The sequence below is a fragment of the Brachycentrus maculatus genome, unplaced genomic scaffold (genome assembly GCF_059751285.1).
Source record: "Brachycentrus maculatus isolate JH-2025_06_01 unplaced genomic scaffold, ASM5975128v1 h1tg000711l, whole genome shotgun sequence".
NCBI classification, from domain to species: Eukaryota; Metazoa; Arthropoda; class Insecta; order Trichoptera; family Brachycentridae; genus Brachycentrus; species Brachycentrus maculatus.
Window position 1 is genome coordinate 294,991 of NW_028281442.1, and position 26,690 is coordinate 321,680.

A 26,690-nucleotide genomic window follows, 5' to 3' on the forward strand; every position below is an offset into this window, starting at 1 on the left:
AAAACACACGAAGTATATTTTTTATTCGGCATGAAAAAAAGGCCAAAAACATTTCAAAGAAAATTATATATAATACAACTCTACTTTATTCAATTCCTAACCATTAGTACAGTGAAATGTCATAGTCGTTGTCAAAGTATTAATATTTTTTTTGAATAACATTTTAATTCAGGTAGTTAATAGCCTACATTGCTACTTTACACATAAATTTGATTTAAGGGTCGTACGCAAACACCACCTGATGCCCACGGGGTGCTTCCTACCTGAACCGCAATATGCTACATAAATCCCTGCCATTTTTATACGAAATTTCATTTATATTGAGAAAAAAACTTTGTATGAAAACATAGTATTTAATCCAAAAGGGTACCTCTGAATATAATTTAAGCATAGAAATTCAATCCATTCAAAAATACTTTGTTAAAATCTTACCGTTGACTTCAGGATATCTCCGCAGGAAATCTTTTCTTGATCGAAGAAGATTCTGCTTAACTTGATTTTCAATCGGAGCTTCTAAGGCCGAGAAAACTAACCCGCCGGATACCAAGAAAAAAATGTATAACCCCACATATAACATGAAAAGCCAAGAGCTTTTGATGCCTAAAAAGCGCGTACAGTCACCCCCCACGCTGTCCCGCATCGGGGTATACCCGCTGCCGGACTGTAGTAACTTCAAGTTGGTCTGTTGACTGTGAATGATCATATCGTCGGAACGCGCTTTAATGCTGCCGTACGTTCTTGGCCAAGACTTATTGTCTATGGTTTCATTTCCCGCCATTTCTTCCGTCATTTTCAACCGTCAACTGTCACCCGCAGAAACCTTACGAGTGCGGCTTTACAACTTCCTTTGATTTATTTCAGATCGATTCTTACTCTAACCAAGACTGTTTTTTGTTTAAGCACACCAAAATGTAAACGCCTCTTCTTATTGACGGATTGTTTATATCAGAAAGATCTTCGCTGTCAGCTGATAAGTCGAATCGCTTTGTTATTCGCTATCGCTTTAATCTGGATTCAAGCAATTTTACACGTAGAATTAATTTGTCATTAGTTAATCGGCATGTCGATAACAGTGCAAAGCAAGCAGATCAAAAAATATCAATTTGAACACACACAAACGTAGTATTAATTCGTTTAGCAATTGAAATCAGAACGAAGTCGTCATTTTTTTTATCAGAAAAGCGACGTCATATTTTTTCATCTCGGCTCTTTGGGTGATCAGTTTTCTCTCGAAAATCTTAGATTACGTAGTAATATCAAAGATTCGTTGATATTTTGATGAATTCCTTCCGATAGTGATCTATTCGTCAGCTGAACTTGAAACACCACTTTAAATGATCACTCGTCGCGAACTCCACCGAGATACGCTCCAAATCCGCTGATTTACTATGCAAAACCGTCATGTTGATACATCTTTATAGTAAAATATATAAAGTTGTTTTAAAACTTCAAGCGAGTGGCAAATCAGTCAACAACTCTGCGACCGGTCGCGGTTGTTGTTAATTTGATACTGATTCACGAGCAAGCGAGCGTATTACATGAGAATGTAAGTCGCCATAGCTGTCTTTAAGGCAGGGGTTGCCAACCCATTGGAAATTAAAATCCTAATATGTACACAATTTGTTTTCTTTCATATGATCTCTAAGGTGTAAAAAGTAGTTTAAAAATTCATCGACGAAAACAATAAAATTGATATCGTATAAACATCAAGTAAAATTTTATAAATTACTTTGAGAAATAAAAAGAATTTGTTTTTTGATCCACTCACATTTTTATTAACCAACTAGTTTCAGCAACAACCTGTTGCCCTCTTCAGGGTTTAATTTATGACTGAAACCCTGAAGAGGGCAACAGGCTGTTGCCGAAACTAGTTGGTTAATAAAAATGTGAGTGGATCAAAAAACAAAGTTTTTTATTTGTCAAAATAATATATCAATATCATCCACAAAGTTAATGCTTTCAATATTCAAAACATTTATTAATTACCTATACAATTTTTTTTAATTATGTAAATTACGAAATTCCCAGATTTTTCTATATAAAGCAGAGTACGAAAATGTAAGCAATTTTTATGATTCACACTATTTTTCACTATCGAATGATGGTATTTTAGCCCTGGACATTATTTTCGTTCATTTAAAATAACACCATCTCTTACTTTCTGGCCAGTTACTGTCATCGAGGCTTCTGTCACCATCTTTACGCAGTGTTCCACAAGGCCTCACACGCGGGCCTTGTGAAACGCATATGTTTTAGTATTTTTTTAAATTCCCTTTATATTTGTTTTAAAACCCCATAATATATACATACAATGGGTTTTTGCGGAGTTCTACCAAGCCACCTTATGTGTCTTGTCGGTGTAGGTATTTTTTTTTTATTTCCACACATTAAATATACATACATAAAAGAAAAACAAACGTTCAAATAAAAAATCATTATATATATATGTATATATATATATATATATATATATATATATATATATATATATATATATATATATATATATATATATATATATATATATATATATATATATATATATTTAATATCTACTCTTGATTTTGATACCCACTTCTTTATTTTGCCTTTGTTCTATATTTTTGTTTGCCCTCATGAAACAAATAAAAAATGCTCGGAACTATGTACTGAAGTGTTCTACTTCCGTATTTATTGTTTACCTTTTCGTTGTGGGTGAAGCGGGTATCATGGTCGTGCGCTAGAAGATTTTTATACTTTTTACTTTTAGTTTGTTGTTCAACTATTAGATCCATCCACAATATTCTACGTACTGGAAGTAACCTTATAGTTGTACAGTAATTTTATATTGTGCCATTGATTATATATGTATAATTTACGTAACAATTAGTTTAACATTTTTAATATGAGTCATTATATCATTCATCATTTTATCATTTTAATACTATTCAGACATCAGAATTTTCACCCTATGGATGATATATCATACGTATGTATATATTCAGTGATGGGATTTAATATTTTCAAGAACCGGTTCGACCTTTAGGTACTACCCTTTCCCCTCCCCCTTATAAAACATATAGTTTTTACATTTATTCATTTATTTGTTTTTTTATTTTGCACATAAAAGATCATTCACATAACAACTGAGAATGCTCCGATCATGTGATCTCAATCGGAATATTGTGTGACAACAAAGGGTTAAGAACCAGTTCGGCGAACTCTAAAAATTTCCAGCACCGGTTCTGACGAACCGGCTGAATCCCACCACTGTATATATATTGTTATAAATATTTTATAAAATTGGTATTTACAAAAAACTGAGAGCCTTGTAAATATTATTTTCAGTATTCTAATACTTTGAGTGCTTTCTAAAACGAAATAACGAAAATTAATAATGCTTCAACCTTTTTTAATTAATTACTTGAAATTTCCACTTTTTTTTGGGTCGGTTGTCAAAAGCATTTTAGAGATTATATTTTAGTCTTATACATGTATATGTGTTATGAATAATGTGACCATTTATTTTTGTCTTCAAAACGGGACATGTACAAATATTTACGAGAAACTATGTGTAATCATATTTTTTTTTTATATTAAACACTTTTATAATACCACTTTATGAGTATTATTTCATTACACACGACTAGCTATCTCATTACACACGACTAACTATCATAACTTATGATATATATGTTAGTTTAAGTAAAAAACATTTGAACTTTTTATATTTTCAACTCGTTTTCTTTGCATCAAAGTATCGCGTCATATTAAAAAGTTTAAAAAAAACCATCTCTCTACTTACTTGAGGTTTCATATTTTAAAAATTTATTTACTGAATAAATGAAACAAAAGATGCTATATTTTATTTCATTCAATTGATAAGGTGTACTTCAAGTACAAGTCCAGGGAAGCATTTGAAAATACAACATTGAATAAAAAAATTACACTCAAAACATTTTGAACTTATCCGAATACTTGTTCCCAAATCTGGGTTTCTCCATTAAAGAGTTTTTTTTTACACTTTTCACATCTCAACATAGATGATGAAGAATCTGGAAGTCTGGGTATTTGCAGAAGTTTAATTTAATCTGGGTTTAAATTTTACATTTAATCCTTAGTTAAAAAATAAAATAAAAACAAGTATTTGGATATACTCAAAATAATCTGGTCAAATTATAAGCTGCATAAAAAAACATATTTTCAGCCGTTTCCCAGTATGCGAAAAAATCTGTTAGGATCTTGCATATATCCAAAATAAAAGGGACTGTGCTAAATAAAAAGTTTCTTAATCCAACGTAGATGGCTCTAGTGAACTCACAAATATAGTGTCATGAGATTAATGATATATGTAGTTCTAAACAATTAAGTAGTGTGGTTGTCAATCATGGGTAGAATGGTGAATGTTGCACGTGTATAAATTGATCATTCAAGGCATAGTATTCGTTACATAACAACTAAATTTTCTGTAAACCTCGGTAACATTTGTCATTATTGTTTTTTTTAAACCTGTTTTTATATTGAAAATAAGTTTTTCTTCGAAATAAATATATGGTTTTCAAAAGAAAAGAGTTATTGAGACTCTATGACTTATAAAAAATATATAGAACAATTTTTTCACACATAATCAAAAAAACAAAAAAATCCAATATGTATTTTTTTTTTAAATTGGCATGACCGGACCCAACTGAGTTTTACTAATGCGAGTTTGGCCTTAAGACGTAAAAAATACATTTTTGATAATTCGACTGGGCCTTGTTGAAGGCGGATGTTATCTCAGTACGAAAATGTTTACCATCTCTGGATTCTTAGTAGATTGCCATATCAGTGTAGTATCAACAACAGTCGGCCATCGATAGATTACTGAATACACAAAGATATGAAACTTAAGGAATTTATAAATAATATAATAAAATCACATCACATCATAAACTTTTATACTCAGATCCATTTTCAATCGAAAATATGTATAGCGTGATAGATTAAACCAGTGTTTCCCAACCTCATTTGTACCATGTCCCACATGAATGATTAAAAAATCTCCATGCCATCTATCAAACTTTTGTTTACCTGCAAAATAAAAAAAATTGCTGGGAAAAAAAAAATTATAAAAAATAAAATAAAATATAAATATATATATATATATGTATATAAATATATATATATATATATATATATATATATATATATATATTTATATATATATATATATATATATATATATATATATATATATATATATATATATATATATATATATATATATATACATATATATATATATATATATATATATATATATATATATATATATATATATATATATATATATATATATATATATATATATATATATATATATATATATATATATGTATATATATATATATATTTATATATATATATATATATATATATATATATATATATATATATATATATATATATATATATATATATATATATATATATATATATATATATATTTATATATATATTTATATATGTATATATATATATATATATATATATATATATATATATATATATATATATATATATATATATGTATATATATATATATATATATATATATATATATATATATATATATATATATATATATATATATGTGTACATATGTACATGTATGTATATATGACTAGGTCTGTTGTTTCAACAACCTCTCAAACAGTATTGTAAAAAATCTGTAAATAATTCAATTTACAATATGAGAAGGGTGGTAATGTAATTGAGGCTGGGAACCTCCCTCATTAGATTTCAAAAAGCTCTCAGAACTGAGAGCTTTTTGGATCTCACTAATTAAAATTGTGAAGTACGATCATAGTAAATATAATTTCGTGGATTTATTATTTTTTACTTAACGCCAAAGTCCTTCAATTTTCCGATTTTGCAAAAACTGCTAATTGCCGTTGAACGGAAAAAAGCAAAAAATTAAGTTGTACGAGCTAAAAAAATGTACACAAAGTTTTTAATGAAGCTTTTACAAATAAACCATCCGATTAGTTCATTTCTTGATTTAACAGACAAAAAATTTATGTTTTTTTTTTGTAATACAATTCTTATTTAAACTTCAATTCTTATTTACGTACTTACTTACTTACTTATTTTAAATTCAATTCTTATTTTAACATGGCATACAATATTATGTGAATAGACAGATGTTTCCTTTATTAAAAATTTCCCCGAAAATGAATATAAGTATTTACATTCTCCATTACCTATTAAACACTTGGCCTTACCCATAACAATTGGTTTATCCCATAATTGTTATTGTATGTACATGTCTGATAAGATTAATTATTTCTTAAGTACCTTGAATTGTATAGCTATATAAGGAGTCAGTCCATTTAATCTTCATATATATATTGATAATGCATGCCCTAACAAGGCGAAACAATTGTCACAGATTATTCGTTTTTGTCTTAAAAATTAAATTAGCATTTTAGTAGACTCAAATCAGTGTTTGATTTAAATATGAAAACTAATCAACTAACAAACCATCAGAGGCAGAGCGAATGAAACGCCACACACCACTTTATCTTTGCAAACATTCCTCGCCTCCTCCACATTCATGCATCTCATCATACATGCCCGCCGATCATTCCGAATCTTGACCTGACCACTTTAAAGTATTGGAAATACATGGTATTTTATCACTTTGAAAAAACGTCTAAAAATGTATATATATATATATATATATATATATATATATATATATATATATATATATATATATATATATATATATATATATATATATATATATAGAAGAAGAAATGTCGGGTTGTGGTCCCGTGGTTAGAGTCGCGGACTCTTTAGTCAGAGTTTCTCGGTTCGGATCCATTCCTTTTACAATTTGTTACCTATTTCTAATAATGGGCCTCTTTTAGGTTCACAAAAATTGTATGAAATTGAAATATTTGTGTTAATAATAAAAACACAAATATTTCTCTTTAAAAAAAAATAAAAAAAAATGTCTCTTTCTTTTGATCGTCTTTTGAGCACCCCACGCGACTAATCAAGGGTTAAGTAGAGATATTATTCAAGTTTGCAGAGATTGAGAGAGTTTTCAAGAAGTCTTATCGGGGATTATTTTTGTTTCTTTCTACAATCAAGAAAAAGGGAGGTAATATTTTAAAAATCAAACTTTATTTTTTTGAATAAATACCTTTGGGGTACGCTTTCTTAAAAAGAATTATGCTAACAACTCGAGGCTGCTCTAATTTCTCAGAATAATTGATTACTTAAATCAGTACATTTACTTTGACTGTGTAAATATATTTTTTTCATTTTAATCGTAATTAAACCTGTTAAAATGGCCAATTTATGTAGCGTCATTTTAGTAAAACATTTTACAGTTTACAGTAATTTAAACAATTGCATATAAATATATTTAAATCATTATTTCTCACATCACTATAAATGTTTGTAGATGTGAAAAATACATCACAACACTCAGATTCATTGAGAATGAATCTTTCCAATAATTACTCTGTGATTGGCGGGAATCGAATCCGCGACGCCAGTTTTACAGTCAGCGTCAACTCAACTACGCCACGGCACAAAATCAGCTATTAATTGTTAAGTAAGTATGTATTTAAAAAAAAAACGTTTGGGTCAGGTATAGGCAGTGGGGTGCACAGATAATAAGTCAATTGGGGTAAGCAGTAGAGGTAGGTAGTAAGTTAAGTTAGGTACTACTTAGTAAGGTAAGGTAGGTACTAGTTGCCTTTTAATAAGTCACGCGGGTAAGTTAGGATAGGTACTGCTTTTCTGCTTATTTGGAAGGCACGCCCTTAGGTATAGGTACATATAATCGGCGGGTATTTATGAGAAGATACATGAATGTGGAAGAGGCGAAAATAATTGCAAAGAAATAAAATACATAATTCCATTCCCTCTTCTTATTCCTGCGGGAAGCGGAGAGAATTTTTTTGTTGTTGTTAAAATCGCTTCGGTACCCTCTTCTAACATTCGTACGTGAATCGCGAGAATGACGCAAAACGGTAGTTACGCAAGCGGCCCTTGCACGTAACGCTGACGCAGTTGGGGCATTATTCAAGATGTAGAATGGAGAGAGGAATTCATGGGAATGACAAGTAGACAGATTCATTGTCATATTCATCAGTAAAATGCACATGAATATCCTTACTTTTTTATTTAAATTTAATAAAGTACTTGTTGTAAAAAAAACAAAAGAAAAATATTACACTCTCCTTAGCATTCATCGTTCACTTTGTGTAATACCACTTTAAAAAACACCACTTCGGAAAAATCATTCCATCGTCAGGTCAGATGTAAAAATGTAGACAAACACAAAGTGATTATTTTTGAAAAATTAAACACTTGAATATATCACTTTAATGAGTTTTATTTATATATAGGACTAGTTTCGAAAACTGACAGACGATTTCATCTTCTGGTAAAAAAAAAAAAAAAATAATTTTTAATTTTTACCAGAAGATGAAGACATCTGTAAGTTTTCGAAACTAGTCGTATATTTATAAATAAAACTCATTAAGTGGTATATTCAAATGTTTAATTTAAAAAAAATCAACATGTCATTCCACAAAGTTAATGCCGAATCAATAAATAATATACCTAAACACAAAGTGAACGATGAATGATAATGAGAGTGTCAAATTACCATACTACAAAGTCAACAATGCTTTTTGATATACAAAATAGATAAATATTACTTACGAGACTGTTTGCAAATAACCTCACCAAAATTTCGAAGCTTACCCATCTCTTCGTCAGGACAATCACTACACCAGCATAAAACACTATACACCATAGCACTACTCGCATACTTATATCAATACATATATAAATCACGTGCGGTATTAGTGTGTCCGAAAATCGACATGCACTAAGCGTGTCTTGCAAAATTCAAGGATCTGTTAAATTACAAATTACTTTTTAGCATTTTTAAATAGATGTTCGTTTAAAAAAAAATCACCGTGTTATTTCTATTATTTAAAAAAAGGGAATTCTGTGTAGTTTAAACAGTGTAAATGATTTTAAATACAGATAAATTTATACTGTAAGTGAACTTTTGGGTAATATACAAGAAACCTTGTTTAATTTTGGATACATTTCCCAAAATTTTAAAATGGAATTCTACCAAGTGTCTGCAGTCACAATAAATATTGTAAATAAATGGCTAGATATGGGCTTTTTCCAGTACGGTTATTATAAAGTAGAAAAAAAATACAAAAAAAATTACCAGAGGATAGTACGAACTTTTGCACTTTATCACAAAAGGCAAAATAAAAGGTGTTATCAGAAGACAGATTTCCTGGCTCCGTAATAAACGAGATTGGACGGGGATCAGGACCCTGTTTAGAGCTGCCCAACACAAGGACAATTACTCTCAAGTGATGACCTGACATGACACGCACAGAAGAAAAAGAAGATAAAAGTAGTATACACGATGTAAGTATCAGTCTATGTATGTTATTTTTTGTGTAGAATTTTCCTTACAATGTAAAATTTCTAAGGCAATATTGAATAAGCCCAGAAGAAAGGCAAAATAATAATTCCATATTATAGCAGACGCTAGAAGATTTATAGGTCCGAAGGGAATTGTCGCGTGTTATGATTTATACATTTATATCAGATATTACGACTTGTATAAATAACTGCCTAACACCCGACGGTAACATTCCGTTTTCTGTGTTTACAAAGCCAAAATATCCTAGGGTAACTGGCCATTTAAAAAGGTAAAACGTTTTTCACGAAAGCCCATACAGTAAGCAATCGGTTGCGCGAGGATTCGGAAGCGTCTCCACGCATATTTTTTTAGAATATATTTTGGAATTAGATTTTTTAAATAGAATACATGTTGGAAAAAAAAACATTTTTTAACTCCTTACTTTTCAATAATTCTTCTTTTCAAAACCATGTATTTACATCGAAGAAAAACTTATATTTTCAACTATGTTTTCAATACAAAAAGGGTGTTTAAAAAAAAAACAATTACGTTAAATGTTACCTGGGCTTAAAGAAAATTTAGTTGCAAGCTATTGATTATCCAGCTTTAATACTTTTAGATATGCGAGTGAAATTTTATATGTATTTGCTACATATAAAATTTCTTCCACATTCATGCATCTCCTCGTACATACCCGCTGATTATTCAAAGCTCCTTACTTAACCACTTTAATGTATTTTAAATACTTAAAATGATTTCACGTTTTCCTCGATCTTCCTCTGCTACTATTTACAACTATATACGCCTCATAAATTTGTTTCACCTTTCTTTCTTCACTCATCCGTTCGACATGCCCAAACCATCTGAAGGATACGCCTTTCTTAATTTTATCGATAATGCTTATCTCAGTCTTGCATTCTTTCCTTATATCACCATTCACACATTTATCGTATCCATTTAATACATCTATCATACCCGCACATTCATCTGAGAGATTGCACTTTGACTGCTTTCAGTCTACTTTCATCCGTCGTTTTCAAACTCTATGCTTCCATACATTACAGTTGGAAGCAGGACTCTGTTATGTACTGCCAGTTTAATATCTGCTGATTTGATATTTATTTTATCAATATTCTCGACAGTGTACATATCCTTTTAAGATCATATCCTTTTTTTTCATATCCTATTTTTGAAATCCTTTTTTTGTAAAAATCCTTTTTTTGGGGTTTAAAAATAAAAAAGTGGATAAATAATTCACTTGAAGTACACCTTAAGTGCCTTCTTTCTACTATCAACCTATATTTATAGCCGCAGGACATTATTTACCACAGTACTTTGTAATTTACGAAGCACCATTTATAAAGCTTTGTGTCCCATGTGTCTTTGAACTTAAATCCTTTAGCGGGAGCTTTATATCCTTAAAGTCAACTTTTAATTATTGGAACAGCTTTTAAAGTTCGTCCAACAACGTTTAATGTGATTTTGTATACAATAACAAAAAGTAATAAACCATTTATAATTATATAAACTGGCACTAAGTATGTAGAAGAAGTATGTTTTCTAGGGACGGAAAGATTAATAAAGATGTAGAAAGGAGAGTGAATGCTGGGAATAGAGAAAATGGTGCACTGAAATCAGTTATAGCAAATAAAATCCTTTCCCCGAAAGCTTAACACAACGAAATCCTAGTTCCAACCCTAATATAAGGAAGTGAAGCGTGGAGTTGGCAAAAGAAGGATGAAAGCAGACGGAATGCAGTCAATATGCGATCTCTCAGAAGAATGTGCGTCAAAACGATCTATGATATATGTTAGAATGGTGAAAAAATGAAGGAACGCAAAGCTACGATAAGCATTATCGATGAAATTAAGAAAGGCGTGTTGAGATAGTTTGGATAAGTGGAACGAATGAGTGAGGAAAGAACGGTAAAACAAATTTATAAGACGAATTCAGTTGGAAAAAGGAGCAGAACAAGACCGAGAAAATTTTGGCATCAGGTATGTCGAATACTTCAGGTTAGCAGTCAGGTTCAGAGTCGAAATAATCGGCGGGTTTGTATGAGGAGATTCATTTTTATAAAAAATGGACGATATATCGCTCACTCCTTTCAACAACGTAATATATCAAAAATCGAAAATTTTCAGTTATGCCTGTTTTCGAAATTTCCAGAAAATGTACTATATCCCAGCAAAAGCGGCATATTTTTAACTTAATATTTACCCGCTATAGGGCAGAAAGTGTAGTTTTTGCATTTTGAAGAAAATGTATTGATTAATTATTTTTTTTGAATATACTAAATATGTTTCAAACGGAGAAAAAATCTTCAGGTTTTACCTAAAAAGATCTGTTGCACAGTAAAAAGTTCAATAAGTGGCTTGATATTTATTTTTATTATATTTTAATATATACTCAAACTTTAAAAACGATCTTCTTAAAAATCAAGACTTTTGATTTATGACGTTGTTACTATTTATTTCTTAAGTTAGCTTATATTAAAACTAATATAAACTATTATATACATTTACATCATCTTTATATATTTACATTTCCTTACAGTAACTTAGACATTTATTTTTAAATTCTTTCAGACACTTTTCATTCTTCATACATTCAGGCATCTCATCATACATTTTTAAACCCTTATACATCAAGCAATTTTGCCACTCAGCTCTTTTCAATAATGGTAGTCTTATTTTATCCTTTTGTCTAGTAGCATATTCATGACAATTTTTGTTTAAGACAACTTTATCCTTAAAATATTTTGGAAATTTATATGTTGAAAGGAGTGAGCAATAGGTTTCATATCATACCCATATTTTTTTTGTAATTGGAATAGTACAAGTATTATTTTGTGTAACTCTTTTATGGGAATCACTCGATTCTGTAAATTTCCCAAATAAAATAAAAAATAAATAACTGCGAAATAATTTACGTAGCAATTAGTGTATTCTATCTTTGGAAGGGTTTCCCTTTACTGTGGTTAGCTGTTCAGTTCTTCGTTCGTACTTCAATCATTGGTTTCCCTGAGGTATAATTTGCCATCAAGGGTAGCTTTAACCCCGAGCTTAATAAAATCTACCCTAATTTTCCCACCAGAAATACGCACCGGAGTAAACACAAAGACAGGAATATTTATCTTATCTGAATGACGAAAATTAGCTAAAGTATGTAATATTCTTACATTTTCATATTATTTTTTGATATATTAACTTAGGTGAAGAAGAATTTAGAAGTCTGGGCATTTACGGGGCTTATGACCGTCGTAGGTAGGTTTAGGTGATCACTTTACTCACATGTAACATTTAACAATTCTACCCATGATTGACAAAACTATTGACACACTACTAAAATTATTGGAACTTCTAATTACTTAAACCATATATATATATATATATATATATATATATATATATATATATATATATATATATATATATATATATATATATATATATATATATATATATATATATATATATATATATATATTTATATATATATATATATATAAATATATATATATATATATATATATAATATATATATATATATATATATATATATATATATATATATATATATATATATATATATATATATATATATATATATATATATATATATATATATATATATATATATATATATATATATATATATATATAATTCAATTTTTTGATGTCAAAAAATTAAATAAATATGACTTTTATTCTTTTGGAGAATGCTCTAATGAAGTGTAATATTGATCAATTAAGTACGCATTAAATTTAATTTCAAATATTGACTCCAATTAGTACATAATCTGAAATTGAGTTTAAACAAATTAACGAAATATTTGTTTAAATTTCATTATTTGAATATATATAGTATTATGTGTAATTTGAGATAAAATTACTATCTATCAAGCCGGTGTGTGTCAAGTTCTTTGACCTGTGAAATTAATGTCACAGAGATTATCGGATCAAAAGTATGTCACATTGCTTAATAATACTCTTTTTTTGACATCTTAACATAGATGAAGAAGATATGGAAGTCTGGGCATTTACAGGGCTTCTGACTCATAGAATACTTCATAGAATATTTTAAAAAAATGAGATTAAAAAAATAATTAAAAAACTCCTAATTGGAGATAATCCAGATTTGTGAACAAGTATTTGGTTACACTCAAAATTGTGTAGTTTAATAATATTGAATGGATATTGAGTTTTCTCTAATTAATTTTAAAACATTAACTTTGTTATTATCCGTAAATATCTTTAAAAATTACACTGTTTTCAAATCACCATATATTTTATTATAACGTCGACCGATTTCGAAGCGAACAGTTTTTTTTCCTTAAGACTTAATAATATAAAACACTTTCTACTTATTTTTAATATTTTCATTTTGCTTGGTAAATATCAATTTATCCTTAAATCTACTGTGACACGTGTTTCGATGCATTCTGTTAAGATAAGTCTAAATTTTAGAATTTTGTTCTTGGGAAGTTGAAGGATGAAGAAAAGGTAGGATTTGTTTCATATATATATCGCTCACTCCTTACAAGAACGTCATAAATAAAAAAAAACTTGATTTTTCAGGAGAACGTTTTTAAAGTTTGAAAATATCATACAATGTTTTAAAAAATAAATATCTAGCCACTTATTGAACTTTTTACTACGCAACAGATCTTTTTAGGTAAAACCTGAAGATTTTTTCTCCATTTGAAAAATATTTAGTTTATTTCAAAAAATAATTAAACAATACCTTTTCTTCAAAATGCAAAAACAACACCTTCTGGCATATAGCGGGTAAATATTAAGTTAAAAATATGCCCCTTTTTCTGGAATATAGTACATTTTCTGGGCATTCCGAAAATATGCTCCACTGAAAATTCACGATTTTTTATTTATGACGTTCTTGAAAGGAGTGAGCGATATAGTATTATTATGAATATATTTATTTTATATATATTATATTATATTGTAGGGCACTGTGAATAGCTTCTGGGTAATATCTGTCTAATATGAAAGTAAACTCATGTTAATTTATACTTAAATTTATTAAACGAGAAATTAAATTATTTTGATAAAATTAATTATAAAATTTATTATAATAGTAAATCATCTTAGTGGTACTTACAATATGCCTTAATTATTTAAAAAGCAGAGATCCATGCTTATCAATGCTATCTTATAGTATAAATTGGTAATCAGGTAACTTAGGAGACGATAAGTATAAATATCAATTGTATAGTATCTACATACGTTTATATTTTATTTCTTGTTTCGGCATTCATTTTGTGGTGAGACATGACGTTTACATTTAGACCTGAAGATGGAAGCTTAGCTTCCGAAACTAGTCGTCATAAAATAAACTCAAGTGGAAAAAATAAATGAGTTTCTTTAACAATTTGTATAGTATATAGTGAAATTATCATTTATCGTCTATTGTATAGTGAAATGATTGTATATGACGATAGAAATATATTTTTTAAAATAAATAAATAGGGCTAGCTTACCAGTGACGCAGGGGTTCAGCTTCAGGAAGTTGGTCCTGGCTTGACGCACGTCGATGACCAGTTGTTCCTCTTGAGGGCCTTCGATGGCGGAGAAGACCGAGGCTCCGAGGAGGAGATAGGAAATGTAGAAGCCCACCAGCAGCGCAACGCGAAGGGATGGCCTTGCCATTCCGACGGGACCATACATCTGAAATAAAAAAGATATATAATACTTCTACTTTTGCTTGTGTCCTCTTCAATCGAACAACTCTTCCATCCCTCTTATCCAGTCGCGAATGTTGAGCAAACATGATGTTTGCTTTCTGCCAGCTCTTCGATGTACCTCTATCTTCTCCATCATAATCAATTGTAGAAGGTGGTTTACTCTTCAAGGAATATGTGACCCTGATATGAGATCTTACAAACCTTGATATTCGACAAGAATTCTCCGTACGATCCATTTTTTTATTTTTTATTTTATTTTAATGAATATAGTTAAATTTTTTAATACAATTTGATTTAATACAATTTCCACACATTTATACATATGGCAAACTTATAATTTTAGTTTCGCTGTGCCTCTCCAAAAACAGACTGAGCTCTTGTGCTTGGAGAGGGACTAACACTCAAGGCTAATTGTTTTATTTGATTAATGGTATGATAGTCTTTTTATTTTGTTTTGTATATATTTTTTAAAGGTTTTACATGTAATGGGCATTAATTTTTTTTGGGCGTGGTGATGTCAATAATGGGTAGAATTGGTGAATGTTACACTGTGTAAAGTGATCACTTAAACCAGCCTATGACGGTTGTCAGCCCCGTAAATGCCCAGAATTTCAAAATCTTCTTCATCTTTGATGAGATGTCAAAAAAAATACTCAAATTCTTATTTTCTTCTAAATATATTCTTCTTCACACATCTTTGGTGCAAAGGGGCCTATTTTTTTTAAATATAACAACACGCTGATAAAAAATAATCGTCCTTTTTGTTGTTGACCTAGTTCATGTTTAACTCACATAACAATATGAATAAATTTGAGTCGGGTTGTTTGTCCTGAGGGAGAACGCCGAACTTTTGACCTTAGAGGACCTTTTAGGGGGTGTAAACTTCGGGGAAAACTTTTAAAAAAAAGTTTATCTCAAAATGATAGAATTTCAACAATTCCTTTTCATTAATTTTTAATGACCTTTTATAAATTTATTTATTTTATTTCGTTTTTTAATATCAAATAAATTTTCTAGACATTTCAACTTCACAATCATAAAATTAATTTCACTTGTTGCTGTTGTGTAAAACAGGAATTTCTAATTTATGTTTCATTTTAATTTTATATAAGGTATCAAACGTTTTAACCAATATCACTGAGCGAGTGTTTTTGCCTAAAATTTTCACTCATGAATTACATGAAATTATAGTTACTTTAAACATAAAGAGTAAATCCACTCACGAGTAGGCATAGGCTATGAAACTTAAAAAGTTGAAGCTTGAGTAGGGTCATGATAAGCGGTGTTGCATAAGCCGTAGCTAGTTTTCAGAGTCAATTGAACGTTAAGTAATTTAAAAAATTTAAAAAAACAATACTGCTAGTGTTTTTGGTTGTACGGAAAATATTAATTTTTGGCAATAAGCCCGCTAAAAACTTGATTTTTAAGGAGAATGTTTTTCAAGTTTAAAAATATAACACAATGTATTAAAAATATATATCAAGCCAGTTATTGAACTTTTTAGTACGCAACAGATCTTTTTAGGTAAAACCTGAAGGTTTTTTCTCCATTTGAAAAATATTCAGTATATTTAAAACAATAATTGAACAATACCTTTTCTTCAAAATGCAAAAACAACACGTTCTGCCCTGTAGCGGGTAAATATTGAGTTAAAAATATGCCTCTTTTGCTAGGATATAGTACATTTTCCGGGCATTCCGAAAACATGACTAACTGAAAATCGTTGATTTTTTATTTAAGACGTTCTTGAAAGGAGTGAGCGATATGTAAAACAACTATGTGCAAAAATAACTCGATTAAATAAGTGCAGAAAACCAGTATTTGAATACACTCAAAATGTTGTGAATTTCCACATTATTGGATAACAGGTGAAAAACGATATCTTCCCTTTCATTTCGTCGGGCAAAAACATTAATCTTATCGTCCTTGAAGTTGATAAAAAAGACACCGCAAAGAAACTTCTTTCGCATTTGTTTCGCTATTAAATTAGGTTAGAGCGAGCTCATTCAAGTGGTGGAGAACTTCCTGATAATAAAACATAAAAATCTGAAAATGTCGCACGTAAAATCTCTCTTTCCCCTTGTTATTACGTTGTTATTTTGTGAAAACAAAGAAGTGGTTATACAGGAAGATTTGTAAAGAGGAGTATTCTCCTACCGATATGTTTAAATATTAGTATATTATTAGATTAAAACCAATATTTTTAGCTTTTCCACTTTATTTTTATTTGACCAACGACCGGGTTCCGTCGTTACCGACATCATCAGACTGGTAACCCGGTCGCTGGTCAAATAAAAATAAAGTGGAAAAGCTAAAAATATTGGTTTTAATATAATAATATATTAAAATGCAATTCCATCACGAAGTGTCAGTGGATAATATAAATCAGTTTAAATATTGACTATGTGTAAGGAATGTAGTTATGTTGGTGACACATTGGTGACAACAACATACCAGAATCAGAACTTCATAAACTACATTTGACCTTATGATGGAATGATTATTCCGAAAGCGGTAGTCACGAAGTAGTGTTTCTTAAAGTGGTATTATACAAAATAAACGATGAATGTTAAAGAGAGTGTTAAAATTGATTATTTTGTTACATACAAGTTACAAATTACATCAATTAATGTTAAGATAAGTTAAGTATTCATTATACCGTAATTGACATTTAACTACATTGCTTATCTTAACATTCATAGAAATCCACATTACCCACTGAAACACCCACCATTATATGTACCACTAGACACTAGACCTAATTATAGCAATTATTGTTAGAATGTAAGGACATTTTATAAATATTTTTAGTCAGTGTTTGATAATGTCCTAATAAGACGACATATCTCTAACTCCTTTCAAGAACGTCATAAATAAAAATATCGTCAATTTTCAGTTGTGCATGTTTTCGGAATGCCCAGAAAATGTACTATATCCCAGCAAAAGAGGCATATTTTTAACTTAATATTTACCCGCTACAGGGCAGAAAATGTTGTTTTTGCATTTTAAAGAAAATGTATTGTTTAATTATTTTTTTTAAATAAATTAAATATTTTTCAAATGTAGAAAAAACCTTCAGGTTTTACCTAAAAAGATCTGTTGCACAGTAAAAAGTTCAATAAGTTGCTTGATATTTATTTTTAATACATTGTGTTATATTTTTAAACTTTAAAATCGTTCTCCTGAAAAATCAAGTTTTTTGATTTATGACGTTCTTGAAAGGAGTGAGCGATATCATATATGCAAATCAAGTAGAAACAAACCATTAATCGTGTTTAATTTTGGATATATTACCCAACAATTAGAAGATAAGTACATTCAAATATTATTTTCGAAGGTGGTAAGAGAATACACCCACGTTTTTATTGTAACAAGGAGGTTCAAGGTCTTTGCGTGAGAACAGTGTATAAAAACAGTGAAACATTTCTGAAATGATTTGTAAGATTTTTTCACCACGTCACGAACATAACATTCGTCCTCGTTCATCCGAATGCCAACAAGTGTAAAAATTACAGTTTTGAGCAAACATTTCAATTCGGAAAAAAACATCCTTTTCAAACCATAAAGTCGTGATTTGAATCAATGAATTGAACCGTGAATACTGAAATATCTTTTTTTATTTTTTATTTATTTATTTAATATATTTTCATTTTTATTTATAACATAATACATTTGAATACATATGGAGAACTTTTATATTGCGATTCGCTGTGCCTCTCCATAAAAGAGTCTGTGCTCTTGTGCTTGGAAAGGGACTTACACTCGTGATTTCAGTAGTACATGTCATGTCAGAAGTTATTTTTTTATATTATATCGTAGTCATACAGGAGAAAGTGACCAAGTGCATTGTTTTACAAAAACGTGATCATTGACTATTTGACATCTTACTAGGTTAATATTGCCCTGAAAAAATCCCAAAGGATTTTACTCTTGGAAGTATAGTATATTGACTAGTTAAAAATTACTAACGGCATTAGTATTTATTTTCTTGCCAAGCAATAATGACTTGAATGGCCCTCCTGAACATTTTACGTTTTGGTAGTTGGTCACTTTCTCCTGTACGACTACGATATTTTTGACACCTCAACATAGATGAAGAATACAGGGCTTACGACCATCATAGGCTGGTTTGAGGTCACATTACACACGTCTAACATTCACTCACTCTACCCATGATTGATAAACACACTACCAAATTCTTGGAACTATTATATATACGGTTCAGATTCCAAACACAGTGTCCATATCCTTCTTCATTCTTGTCGAGATATCAAAACATAATGTACATCATTATTAGTAAAACGTGTTGTAAATTATGGTTTTTCAATTTAAGGAAGCTGCTGTCTTGAAGCTGGTAGTGTTAATTTTAAACCCAAAGAAAGTAATCCTTTGAACAAAATTAATTTAATGAATAAAATTGTATATTAACAAAATTTAAATCTCAAAATCAGTACCCACAACTTCGTTTACATCACATTAAACACGTTTATTGTGGTAAATTTGTAGTGTTTATGTAAATTTTCACATGTATTAACTTATTTTTAACACGCATAGCGAAAAAGTTCAATGCTACCAAAACACATAATAATCTGTCGTTTAAATATTTTCTTATGTATAGTAAAAAAATCACGTTGGATAAAAGTATAAAAATTAAAAGTGAAAATAAAAATTGGTTTACAACAAAGTTTTAAACATGTGTCATAATATAATAATTATATATACTTATTGTAATAAGAATTTGTGGATTTACCAAGTAAAACTTAAATTAAAAATTGATGGATTTTACCACAAAGTGACAATTAATGAAATCGTATTTTAGTAAATACTTTATGGAAAGATATATATGTAGTGATTAGTCATATTTTATTTTGTTTTTACCTTATGTTATTTATATTTTCATTTTTTTTATATTTTCTCATTTGTTTACTTTAAATAAGCTTCTTACCTTATGTTTTTCTCATTTACTTCTTTTAAATATGCTTCTTATGCCTATTTATTATACCTGTTTATTGTTTTTATATTTTGCCATGTATTAGTTTTGGTTATTTAAAAAAATCTTTTTTTAACTTTGTTATTTGTATTCCAGTCTTGTAAACCCTAATCCTATGTCCCAAAATGAGAAATATAAATTACTCATCGGGAATATTATATATGACTTATGTTTGTAATATATTTTGAAGAAAAAAAATAGTACCCTACCTTAAAATATTTAAAATATTAAAATATTCAAAAACAGAATGCTTCATGACTCTGAAATGAACTGAACTCTAATGTCAAGGGGTATTACAATGGATCACAGATAGAGACAAACTGGTATAATGTTCAGTGGATGTCGTCCGAGGCTGGAAATTCCCCCTTTATCCACATTGTCTGCCTCTAGATGTGTCCTAACACGTGATGGAGAGGCCCAGAGGGATCCTGAAGACCAACAAGTTCTTGTACCACTGTCAGAAGAGAGAGATCATAGTTGCCTGGTTCACTACGAGGGCAATTTTCAAATTCCTTGAAATGGTAAGGATATATTTTGAATGGATTTTAAGACAATTTATTTTCACGGGACACAGAATTATTCACCCTACCGATAATATATGAATATTTTAGGTATCCTTACTTAAGATACCACCATGTATTGTGTTTTTATATGAAAGAAGAAGAATATCTGAGCATCCCATGGCATTTGGCAGACAATTTATTATTGTTTATTATATCAGACACTGGATGAAATATCAATATTATAGGTAAACCATATATGAGATAAACCACATATGTGTTTTTATATGAAAGAAGATGGAAGTCTGTACATTCCAGGGTTTACGAACTGGCATTTGGTGTTATAGGTGTCTTAACTTGAGATACCACTATGTATTGTGTTTTTATATCGAAGAAGAAAGAAGTCTTATAAATAGGTTGGCAGGTCAATAGATTTGAAGACAATTTATTAAAATTTATTACTACTATTATAGATGTCTAAACTTGAGATGAACTATCTACCTTTTTTTATATATGAATGAAGATGGAAGTTTTAGCATACTCGGTCTTATGAGCCGGCATTCGGCAGACAAATTATTATTATTCAGACAGACACTGGATTATTCACCCTACGAATGATATATCTATATAATAGATGTCTGAGCTTTAGATAAAACTTCTATCTTTTTTTCTAAATGTAAGATACAATCGGTATAATCGGCGGGTATGTATGAGGAGATGGACGAATGCAGAAGCAAATATTGTTTGCAAAGACAGATCGGTGTGGCGTTATATTTTCTCTGCCTACCCCTGCCGGGAAGTGGCATGATGGTTAGAGAGATAGTTAGTTAGAAATATCCTAAAGGCAGTTACTTAATCTTCAAGACCAAACATATATTTTTAAATAAATTGGAGAGTCCTCACAACATGGATGAAGAAGAATATGGAAGTCTGGGTATTTATAGGATAAAAAAACATAACTCCTGAGTGGAGATAATCCAGATTTCTGAACAAGTATTTGGACACACTCAAAATGTTGTAAACGTCGGCTAGGTTTGAGATCATGTGTTCACAGGAGACCAGAGAAGAAAGTGTTATCAGTATTTTTTTTTTAATACAGCTCTATTTTTTCTTAGGTAAACTCCATGTGTCTCGCTGGAGTGACTTACTGGTGCGACCCTCCTCTACACCCCTTGGGCAAGTTCCTTCTCATCATGGCTGCCAGTTCTACCGCCCTCATCTCCTCATTCATCTACGTTGGCCACTTTTTCGAAAGCCCAGCGACTAGGTAACCTTCTTCAGACTTCTTGATCATATTCTCTCCCATTGGAGTCCTCAAACTGCCAGCTCCCTTGTATCCTCCCAAGCCAAGTCCGCGTCCAGAAGATCAGACGAGAACTGCCGACAGATTATAAGCAGTGGACGTCTTGGGCTATGGGAACCTGGTGCCATGTAGAAGAGGCAAGCTTGATAGCGGCTCCTTCCTTGTATACTGCCAGTTCTCTCCCTCTCTGGTCTCAATCCTGCGGATTGGTCTGTAGCAACAGATGACATCTCTTTCGCCATTCTCGCCTATTTTCGGAAGTCCTCTTCAGCTCCTCATACGTCGAGTAGCCCATGTCTTCGTATGAGTCGCTTAGGTATTCGCGGCGTGGGCGTCCTCTGGCGTTTATTCCCTCGATCGTCCCCTCTATTATTATTGACTATTATTAACTGCCAGTTAAGCTTTCGCTATCAGGCTTTTCTTATTGTTCTTATAAATTTTAAAAAAACATCATGACTTTTTTTTCTTTGTGTGGAACCGCTATACAAGCCACTATAAACGTCTTTTTACTACGCTTCGACTTTGCCTTTCAATGAACCATAATACGTATTGCTTCGTATTTCTCTTCCCTCATTACATGGTCTTCTTCATCTTCAAAGTTATTTCATTTCTTTGTAGTATCTCCAATTCCTCACTCTTTTTCCATGCATCTTAAAATATTTTTGTTTCGAACTATTTCAACTCATTGAATTTTGGTTACGATTGCTTCAATCTTCTTTGTGTTAACTTGAGTAAGAGGCTAGATTTTAACGCCACAGATAATATAACCCTTGGACTTGTTTACATTTTTGGATGGTGGTTTTAGGGTGTATGATTTTTTTTTGTTTGTTACTCAGGTGGATTGAAGGTGTCTTTAGTACGTACGCTATGGCGATCAGCATCGTTAGTCTAAGCCAAACTCTGGTGTTGGACAGAAACGGGAAGATGGACAGACCGATGGACAAGGCGCTGATCTTCCTGCTCTTCTTTATTCCGATGATCCATTTGTCGGACTTCATTTGCGTGATCATTTGCAGCCACGAAGAAAACTGCATTTATGAGTGAGTGCACTTCTGTTATTACACCAGTGTCCTTTTTATTAACTTTATATTTTGAAGATGTTAGAACCTTGTGATATTAATGGATCAAAAGGATAGCCGAGATAGTATGATAAAGGTTTTGATGTCAGTAATTAGATGGACAGGTTGACAGAATTTTAATTTCATGTCAAGTTATTTTCTGTCCGGTTTTTAATATGTTAGAATTAGTGTGTTGAGTTTTTCATTGAATTAGATACTTTTTTTTAGATTGATTTTGCATTTATTATTTACCTTGCTTATTAAAAACATGGTTTTTAGATCAGTCTTTTTTCTAAATTAAAAAAAAACGCTTTATTTTAATGTGTTGGGAACAGGAGGGATAATCTGGTGTGCGCTAATCAGGAACTTCTCAGCATTTGCTAATTGCTGGGAGAAAACTATGTTAAACTCCTCAGGAGAAGTCGGACTGTTGACTGTCGTCATCAGGCAGAGTGAAATAGATACTTTTATGTGTGGAAGTGAAGCTAAGAAATGGCAAAAGAAGGATTAAAGTAGACTTAGTGAAATAGAAATGCAATCTCTTAAAGGAATGTGCAACAAAACAATGTGTGATGGATGTTGTTGAACGGTAATGTTTAGAAGGAATTGAACATTGACTAACTAACTAACTAACTAACCATCACGCCGCTTCCCCGCAGGGGTAGGCAGAGAGAATAGAGCGCCACACCACTCTGTCCTTGCAAACATTCTTCGCCCCTTCCACGTTCATGCATCTCCTCATATATACCCGACGAATTGAACATTGAGATAAGCATAATCGGTAAAATAGGGAATGTTAAATATATTTCCGGTAAAGAAGCTTTTTACTAAGCAGAAACTCTTATATTAGTATGTGAGGTCCAAATCCTGGATTATAATCACACACATGAGAAACGCCAGAAAATACATTAATAACTCCTGTAATTGGAGATAATCCAGATTTTGTGAACAAGTATTTGGACACACTCAAAATGTTGTAAATAAATTATCTGGTCAAATTATAAGCTTAAATAATAAAAATGAAAATGGTATTTTCTGGCGTTTCTCATGTGTGTGATTATAATCCAGGATATTTCCGGTATTTTACAGATATGTGGACGGTGTCCGAAGGCATAGAACGGAATCAATAGCATCAGGGTCGGAGAGCCGCAGAAAGGTCACATTTTTTATAAACCAAAAATCTTCAAAAAACGTCCAATTTGCGGACCAAGATATTTGACAGGAAAAAACATTGAAATAAACTTCTGCTAACATAATATACTACATAGTTACGCTGTGCCTCTACAAAAAAGGAACTTAGCTCTGTGCTTGGAGAGGGACTTAAAATCGATGTTGATTATTTATATTTAATAATTAAATAGTTATTATTTGTGTGTGTGGTTTTTTTTTCAATAAACATTTATAAAAGGCATTTAATTTTTACAAAGCATTTTAATATTTTAAAACAAATTTATTAAAATATTTGGACACATTGAAACAATCTTAAATATTTGAAGTTCTGTTTTTTATAAACAGAACTTCAAAAATTGTCAAACTTGTCAAAAATAATATGAAAATAACTCCTGTAACTGGAGATAATCCAGATTTCGTGAACAAGTATTTGGACACACTCAAAATGTTGTAAAGTTAAGTAAGGTACGGAGTTTAGGTTGGGGTGAGTCTTATATGTTTTTTGAATTTAGTTTTAAAGGTTTGATAATTTTTTTATTGATTTTAAGTTGTCCGGAAGTTAATTAAAGTATTTAAAGTGTTTTACTTATCAATATTGAAAGCAGGTTATTTTAGGACTAATTTCATTGTTTAATTTTGTAATCAGTTTATACAAATCTAATTAATGTGTTTCTAAACCCTTCACAATGTAATAATAATTCCAACCCTTATATAATCCAAATTTATGACCAATCATAACATCGTAACACAAACCAAGCAACAGTCTCGATTGGGTCACGAAATCCAATCGAAACTATCACCAAGAACAGAAACTTGAGGGATTATAATGAACCATCTTTAACCCTTTGACTAACAAAATCCGATATATCGGCTTTTGGCACTCTAGCGAGAAATACCGGATCCGTCGGATCTGACGTCATGATTTATAAAAGTATCTGATACATTTGGAACAGTATGTAAGGGATTCTTTCAGGGTTGTGCAAAATAGTTCCATTCAGATTAATTTCTTCTTTTCAATAAGTTATGCATTGATATTTAGAATTGAATAATCGTTTATGTCTTACACTTATTCGTAACATGACGAAGATTGAAATTACAAAAATACTTTAAAAGAAACGACAAACACATCAAACTGTTTTCGCGAAAAGTAAGTCTTGTAAAACATGTGATAATCTTCAAAAAGATACATTTTTACGAGTCGGGGTTAGTCATCTATGGAGACATCTATTGGTGAGATTGAAAGAATCTTTTAATGAGCAGAAATTATTTTATAAGTATGTGAGGTCCGAATCCTGGATTATTATCACATATATGCGAAACGTCAGAAATTATCATTTTCATTTTTTTATTTTAGCTTATAATTTGATGAAATAATTTATTTACAACATTTTGTGTGTGTCCAAAATCACAAATCAGGAGATAATCCAGAGTGTGTTCACAAATCTGGATTACCTCCAATTATAGGAGTTATTTTTCACATTATTTCATCTCACATCATTGATATCTCATCTAAGATGAAGAATATGAAAGTCTGGGCATTTACGGGGCTGACAACCGTCATAGGCTGGTTTGAGTGATTACTTTACACACGTGTAACATTCACCAATTCTACCCATTATTGACAACCACACTACTCAAATTCTTGAAAGTTCTATATATATATGAACCAATTTAGAAACCTTGTTCTTGGATCACTAGAACTTCACTAGAGACATCTATTGGTGAGATGTAAAGAAGCTTTTTACTAAGCAGAAACTCTTATATTAGTATGTGAGGTCCATATCCTGGATTATAATCACACACATGAGACACACTCAAAATGTTGTATATATGTATATATATATATATGTATATATATATATATATATATATATATATATATATATATATATATATATATATATATATATATATATATATATATATATATATATATATATATATATATATATATATATATATATATATATATATATATATTTGAGACATCTCGTGAGAATCATCATTCATGATAAAATCTTCAATGACTAGGATGGATTCTTTCGATCACTGGTTTATCGAACTTGAATACGAACACGATCAATCACAGCTTCCTTCGGGGCGAGTCTTTCCATTAATCATCCCCCCATACTATTCTAGAGCCGTAGAGCCTTATCCCGCTAACTATACCGGAATATTGTCATTTGTAATGAACAATGTTCTCCCAACATGCTATACAAAGCTCGTTTTATATATCAGAGATATACGCTAAGACTTTTAATACCAACTGGCTTACACAATATTACACATCGCTCCCTCTGTTCAACAACGTCATATATCAAAAATCGTCAATTTTCAGTTGTGCATGTTTTCAGAATGCCCAGAAAATGTACAATATCCCCGCAAAAGAGGCATATTTTTAACTCTATGTTTACCCGCTACAGAGCAGAAAGTGTTGTTTTTGCATTTTGAAGAAAAGGTATTGTTTAATTATTTTTTTAAATATACTAAACATTTTTCAAATAGAGAAAAAACCTTCAGGTTTTA

The 26,690-nt window shown here is 30.4% G+C and overlaps 2 protein-coding genes across 3 annotated transcripts in view; one reads left to right on the forward strand and one right to left on the reverse strand.

Moving 5' to 3' along the window:
* The window catches only part of LOC148300463 (potassium channel subfamily K member 6-like), a 107,176-nt gene that overhangs the window by 51,689 nt on the left and 28,797 nt on the right, over positions 1–26,690 (reverse strand). Inside the window, exon 2 of one of the 2 annotated variants that reach the window (XM_088274738.1) lies at positions 14,940–15,126. In XM_088274738.1, coding sequence (XP_088130864.1) covers positions 14,940–15,126 — 187 coding nt within the window. Of the gene's footprint in view, positions 1–432; positions 1,513–14,939; positions 15,127–26,690 lie in introns of those variants that run through there. The other variant, XM_088274737.1, reaches the window with a different exon arrangement.
* On the forward strand, positions 20,415–24,367 carry LOC148300464 (uncharacterized). The gene is made up of 4 exons (XM_088274739.1): positions 20,415–20,654; positions 21,749–21,900; positions 22,773–22,976; positions 24,084–24,367. Exons 1-4 carry the CDS (start codon positions 20,541–20,543, stop codon positions 24,211–24,213), a joined length of 600 nt encoding a protein of 199 aa, XP_088130865.1. The 5' UTR covers positions 20,415–20,540; the 3' UTR covers positions 24,214–24,367.

Excerpts from the sequence above, each read along its gene's own strand:
- LOC148300464 (XM_088274739.1), top strand. The coding sequence starts at position 20,541 with ATGGAGAGGCCCAGAGGGATCCTGAAGACCAACAAGTTCTTGTACCAC. Across the intron at positions 20,655-21,748 it reads TTTTCAAATTCCTTGAAATG|GTAAACTCCATGTGTCTCGC; the intron begins GTAAGGATATAT and ends ATTTTTTCTTAG. Across the intron at positions 22,977-24,083 it reads GAAGAAAACTGCATTTATGA|ATATGTGGACGGTGTCCGAA; the intron begins GTGAGTGCACTT and ends GGTATTTTACAG.